Source organism: Agrilus planipennis, unplaced genomic scaffold, assembly GCF_000699045.2.
Source record: "Agrilus planipennis isolate EAB-ADULT unplaced genomic scaffold, Apla_2.0 scaffold24, whole genome shotgun sequence".
Lineage (NCBI taxonomy): Eukaryota > Metazoa > Arthropoda > Insecta > Coleoptera > Buprestidae > Agrilus > Agrilus planipennis.
In genome coordinates, this window is record NW_020439076.1 from 1240089 (window position 1) to 1247132 (window position 7044).

Sequence of the window (7044 nt, forward strand, 5' to 3'; positions counted from 1 at the left end):
TCTAACCTCAAATTTCTATGAAGGGAAGTTTGCATATAATGACTCCGTTTAAAATGACATATCGTTTATTATGATTGATTCTCAAGAAATCATATCCGACTATAGTGACCCAAATGATTAATAATAACATTTTCGCTCATTTTTCTGACCCTTCTTATGTATACTGATATTACAATTAATCGTTCTTTTTCTTATTATGTTAATAAATATATACAATTTGTAGTTTTTCTCTCTATTAAACTAAATAACTAACCAAAATAAAAAGTTGTTTATTTTCTAAGACTATGCTTTGTATGACGCCCGCTTAGTATGGCGTGTTTGTCATTTCCCTTATAATTATAAGCGGATTCTACTGTATATGTCCTTTATTTATGAGAATGAATGAAAATTCTAAGATTAATTTTAAATTTTTCAAGGTCATTTCCAATAATTATCAACATTTTTGTTATTTCAAAAATCTAAAACAGTACGCTTTGATATTATGCAACGTATGTGTATTTTGCATAATTATTTTTGCGCGAGTTCTTCAGGAACTTCTCCAGGAAGTTGTTCTTCGTGTACCAACAGAATTGGGTATTCTACAATAGTATGGTCAATAAAAATAATTAACCATTAATGAAAAACTCCCTAAAGGAAAACGGTAGTTGACCCACTCTAAAAAGTTAAATGAGAAAACGGTGAAATACAGAGGCGGTCTTTGGGGCTGGCGTGGTGCGGGCCTCGCTCTTGCTGGGGTCTCGCGCAGTCGCGCAACAATCCAGGTAGATAAATATTAGATTAATGTACGAATATTTATTTGAATTTCTTAAGAAAAACCGGAATCATCATTTCTAAATCCCTGATTCTTTTAAGACATTAACGCACCTTAGTTAATCATGATTAATAATTTTTTATTAATTTTTGTTAATTTCCAATAAACAATTTTAAAACTCCAAATTTATTTATTAATAAATTTTCATTTCTAGTCAAGGATTATCATTAAAAATAGATTCACAAAGACAAGGGCCTCGCAAGGATCTACCCACTCGGAGCCTCGCAGGAGCATCGAAATGACTAAGACCGCCCCTGGTGAAATATTTATTATAAACATTATTCTATAATCAGCTCACCTTTCTATATTAATTTTTTTTATTTCGCTTTTAAAAATGATTCTAAAATTTTCAAGTAATTAGGAGAACGGTTTAAAAGGTATATGAGAACTGAATAATTTGGAGACTTAACAGGATTTTTCAAATTAAAGTGAGAGAGAGAATTTGATATTTTTAAAAGAATTTTAAAAATCCTGAAATCTCATTTTTCTTTAATTTTTATCTTGGACTAGGTCAAACAAAAATTAAAAAAAAAGTAAATGGTTATTTATGTTTAAGATTTAGAAACTCTTAAAATTTAATCATTATAGATGCGTCTAATAAGTACATTCACCAAAAACAAACCAATTTTCATACAAAATCTAAAAAAAATTAATCAAGAAAAATGGGCCATGTTAATAGAGTCTACTGTTCAATAAAACAAGATAAAAATTAGGCCATAGTACTCCAACGTAACATTGCTCATTTATTAACCAGTTACCTTATTAAAATTTCGTCCCTAACGCCTAACACGATCTTTTTTCAAGTGATTCTATAAAGAATTTTTTTTAGAATTTCCCAAGAATATTTTTTTTTCAAAGTAACTACCTACGTCTGCTCTTAAAATTAAACAACACTAAAAATTACATAAAGTCCAACAACACCCGCGAAAAATAGATACTTTGAAGAAAATGGTACCATTCCCGATGCACCGTTGCAACGTGAAGTTGAGCAGGTGCAATATATTACGGTAACGTCATGAGTACCAGTTCTTCTTACACACCTGCCATCATAGTACGAGTTCTTTACATAACCGCACCCACGGATAACTGAAGTTTTACCCTGAACTGGAAAAAATCACAATTTCCATTTTCAAACTCATGAGAAAACATTTGTAAAATATGCAACGTTCAACACTCCAGTGACCACTGCGTCTCAAGAACTCAAAGAATAAAAACTGTTTTGGGATAGAGAATACTTTGTACTGTTGAGTGGAAATCTGGTCTGACAAAATCCATTCTAGTCTCACAATCGATTGCATTGTTGCAGTAATCAAGATTAAGAACCAAAATTGCTAATTCGTCTTGTTTGATTTTGGTTTTCGGACAAAACAAACAACAGACCACTAACTTCAGCGTTATTCTTTGTCGCTAAAATTAATTCTAGCCTCACAATCGATTGTGTTGTGGTGAGAATCAAGTTTAAATCCGAAAGTTGCCAACTTCCCTTCTTTTATTTTGGTTTTTGGACAAAACAAACAAGAGACTACTCACTTTCGAGGCATTTTTTGTCGCCAAAATCATTCTAAGTTCACAACTGATTGCCTTGTTAAAAGGATCAAGATTAAGTCCGAAAATTGCCTCACCATTGATTGTCTCGTTATAGGAATCAAGGTTAAGTTCGAAATTTGCCAATCTGGCTTGTTAGATTTTGGTGTTTGGACAAAACAAACAAGAGATCACTAACTTCCGAGACGTTTTTAGTCGCTAAAATCCATTTTGACCTCACGATTGATTGCCTTCTTGTAAGCATCAAGATTAAGTACGAAAATTGGCAATTTGGATGTTTTGATTTTGGTGTTTGGGAAAAACAAGCAAGAGACCTCTACCACACGAGCCGTTCTTTCTCGCTAAAATCGATTCTAGCCTCACAACTGATTGCCTTGTTATAAGAATCAAGATTATGTCAGAAAATTGTCTCACTATTGATTGTCTAGTTATAAGAATCAAAGTTAAGTTCGAAATTTGCCAATCTGGCTTGTTTGATTTTGATGTTTGGACAAAACAAACAAGAAACTACTCACTTCCGAGGCATTTTTTTGTCACCAAAATCCATTCTAGCCTCACAACTGATTGCCTTGTTATAAGGATCAAGATTATGTCAGAAAATTGTCTCAATATTGATTGTCTCGTTATAAGAATCAAGGTTAAGTTCGAAATTTGCCAATCTGGCTTGTTAGTTTTTGGTGTTTGGACAGAACAAACAAGAAACCACTGACATCCGAGGCGTTCTTTGTCGCTAAAATCCATTTTGGCCTCACGATTGATTGCCTCCTTGTAGGCATCAAGATTAAGTACGAAAATTGGCAATTTGGATTTTTTGATTTTGGTGTTTGGGCAAAACAAGCAAGAGACCGCTACCATACGAGGCGTTCTTTGTCGCTAAAATCCTTTCTAGCCTCACAACTAATTGCCTTGTTATAAGGATCAACATTATGTCAGAAAATTGTCTCACTATTGATTGTCTAGTTATAAGAATCAAAGTTAAATTCGAAATTTGCCAATCTGGCTTGTTTGGTTTTGGTGTTTGGACAAAACAAACAAGAGACCACTTACTTCCGAGGCGTTTTTAGTCGCTAAAATCTATTTTGGCCTCACGATTGATTGCCTTCTTGTAAGCATCAAGATTACGTACGAAAATTGGCAATTTGGATTTTTTGATTTTGGTGTTTGGGCAAAACAAGCAAGAGACCTTTACCACACGAGGCGTTCTTTGTCGCTAAAATCCATTCTAGCCTCACAACTGATTGGCTTGTTGAAAGAATCAAGATATTAAGTATCGAAAGTTGCCAATTTGACTAGTTTGATTTTAGTTTTTGGACATTTAAGATTAGCAAATTCGAGTTAACCGTCGAAAAATATATTGAAAATGATAACTCTCTTTTCTGTTTTCTCTTTATTAAGAATACCTTTTTAATTAGAAATAGGGAGTGTCACAGCGCATACTTTCAAATCCAATTGAAATAATAGGTATATAAAGTAGCTGTGAATGCATATATAAGATTAATACATGAGACCGGTGGAAAATCAATTTTCGGTAAGAAATGTCAAGGTATTGTGTCTTTTTTTGTAACATCATGATAAAATCATGATATTTAAAAGAATAATATGCAGAAAGAAGGAAAATCCGGGCTTATTTATTAGCTGCCGGTGCAAAATATTTTCCTAATCACATTTAGAAGCCATTCGCAAATTGAAATCAGTCAAGGATGTAACACAAAAACCTACATTACTTTCTCCACAAAATATTGTCCGTTTAATCTTTACAAGATTATTAATTAACAAATAACACTAAATTTGTGAAACTTCACTATTTTTCTTTACTTTTTAATAAAACCACAAATAAAATAAGTGAATATTGACAAATTTAATGTCATTTGTTAATTTAACCCTCAATGTGGAACTTCATCAAGTAACGACCAAATCAATTAACCATAATCACTTGAATGTGAGGATTTTCCTTAAGGAGTTTTACTACTTACTTGTTTGTATTGTTTTCCTACAAAAGGAAGGTTGATATCCCTGCAAATAATCTGGTGTTTTCTTCCATGAACAATTTATTGATCCTATTGTAAAATTATCGAACGGGTCACCACAAGCGGGATCGTAAAGTGAATTGCATTTATAACATTCCACTGATTTTTGTTCTCCTGAACCTGAAAAAATGGCAAATTAGTATAGAACAGGAAGATCTTGTTGAACATTATAATTCCACTTTCTAAGCAGAGGTGAGCAGAATTTTTGGGCTTCGTCCTTGAGATGTACTTGTTGTAATTTAATCCCTTTCATGAACAAGTGGTTGGAGCCTAGCAAACTAATTATTTTTTAAAAGTGCTTTGTAATTTTTGAGTCAAAGGGGATCCATACTCTTCGAAAGTTCTTGATAGTTGCTTTCAAAATAATTGGTAATTCGGTACCTTAGATTTTAAAATGTAATTGGGGACTCAAGACCTAAACTATTTTAAGTAAGAGCTTGGAACTCTTTTGGTTGCACCTTTGTCCAGCTCAACTCCTAAGTAATTCTGCAGGTATTGAAGGAACATCCAAAATTTTGCTGCCATTGTCACATAAAACCCAGTAGAATTCAAAAAGATAATCTATCAATAAAAATTCAATCGCAAAACCATTTTAATAAAAATATGACATTTTTAAGGTTCCGTACGTTAGAATGAAAAACGGAACTTTTAAGATCACTCGTGCATCTGTCTGTCTGTCTGACAGTCAATTTACTCCGAATCTACTGGACCAATTAAGATTAAATTTAGTACACTTATGAATTTCTATGACCCAAACACAGACGCATAACGTGAATAGATTAATTTTGAAAATGGGGATCATTTTTGGGGAACCAATAAAAAATTTAAAAAAAAGTTTAGCAAACTGTACCGTGTGACATATCAAATAAAAGGGTTTGTTGCAAGGGTCTCAATTATATATATTTTATAATTTTAAAATAAGTAGTTTTAATGTTATTTAAGGAAATAAATGAAAATTAACCATTCTCTCCCATATCTCCGAAACTACTGAACCTAAAATTTTGAATAAAATACAGAAAATAGTTTTTTACTTATAGATTACAGTAAAATTAATAAGAAGTCTTGGTCTCAATATAACGTGGTAAATCTTTCAACAAAACAATATTGAGCGTACCAATTTACATTTGTAATTTGAATGTATGGGAGAACATGTTTTTTTTTCAACAACAATGTTCAGTTGGTTTTCGGAATAAATTATGGATATTGTTGATACTACTTGTTCAACTTAAAAAAGATAATAATAATAATAATATGGTAATAAAAAACATGATAACAATATAATAACATATTCAATGTACGGAACCCTCTCCATGCGAGGCAACTCGCACTTTTCGCTTTTATGTAGTGATTAGCAAAGCTTGACATGTAGGTAGAAAATTCTTAATAATTAATTTATTCATTTTTCATTTCTAGTTGCCACAAAAAAAGTATAACTGAACGATTTTCAAAAATATTTATTGACTTGTATCATACGCTTTGATAAACTGACTTTTTCAAGGAACAGTATTTTATTACTATGATGTCCATTTTTCCCTTAACTTTTTTCAGATATTAAATCGGAGCCACGTTAAGGGATAAATAAATTATGGGTATTTAACCCCTATCGAGGCTCTAATTTAACATCTGTAATTTATCTTGTTTACTTGTCTGAACAAATCAATATTTAAAAGATACTTTGTGAAGTGAAATATTTATATCTAAATATTTTTTTTTATTTTAGCATCTCCTTTAACGGATCACGAATACTTCTCGTTAATTATAAAGGATTTTGTATGAATAAAAGGCTAATTTGAGTTACACTGCAGAAAAAAGAAAATAAATAATAGATACGTATACGCTGTTTGGTTTGCTATTATTTCTATTAGCTGAAAGATTCCGATGTTTATCAACATTTCTGCTTCTTATTAACCGACGAAAAAAAAGAGGAGGTTCTCAAGTCGACGCGTAATGTTTTTTTGTTTTTTTTTTATGTATGACCACGCATAACTTTTTACAGAGTAGTCCGATTTTGATAATTCATTTTTTATTGGAAAGGGTATACCCCGAAGTTGGTCCCATATAAATTTGGAAAACAAATTCCAACCCTAAGGGTAGGAAAACAGGGGATGATTGTTAATTGTTGTTCACTTACCAATTGTAATGTATAACCACGCATAATTTTTAACAGAATAGTCCGATTTTGATAATACTTTTTTTTATTAGAAAGGGTATACCCCGAAGTTGGTCCCATATAAATTTGGAAAACAAATTCCAACCCTAAGGGTAGGAAAACAGGGGATGATTGTTGATTGTTGTTCACTTATCAATTGTAATGTATAACCACGCACAATTTTTAACAGAATAGTCCGATTTTGATAATACTTTTTTTATTGGAAAAGGTATACCCCGAAGTTGGTCCAATATAAACTTGAAAAAGAAATCTAACCCTAAGGGTAGGAAAACAGGGGATGATTTACAGTAGGAAAATAATAGTAGAAGTAATTAATAGATTATAGACACAAAAAATTATGAAATATAAACTTTTTAACAAACTAATTTAATTAACTAACTAATAATTAAACCGCCATAAAACTGGAAAGCAGAAAATAATAAACCTTTATTTTATTAACCTTAATAACTAAGTTCTTCAACTAATGTAAAGATACCTAATAATCACAATGA

General features: G+C 31.5%; 1 protein-coding gene across 1 annotated transcript in view; it reads right to left on the reverse strand.

Annotated features, from left to right (window-relative positions):
• Positions 1-288: 288 nt before the first annotated feature.
• Positions 289-7044, reverse strand: part of LOC108741566 — an 8524-nt gene continuing 1768 nt past the window's right edge. The window contains exons 2-3 of the mRNA XM_018476411.2: positions 4330-4503; positions 289-1915 (exon numbers count right to left, since the gene is read on the reverse strand). Coding sequence (XP_018331913.1) covers positions 1695-1915; positions 4330-4503 — 395 coding nt within the window. The 3' untranslated portion in view covers positions 289-1694. The remainder of the gene's footprint in view (positions 1916-4329; positions 4504-7044) is intronic.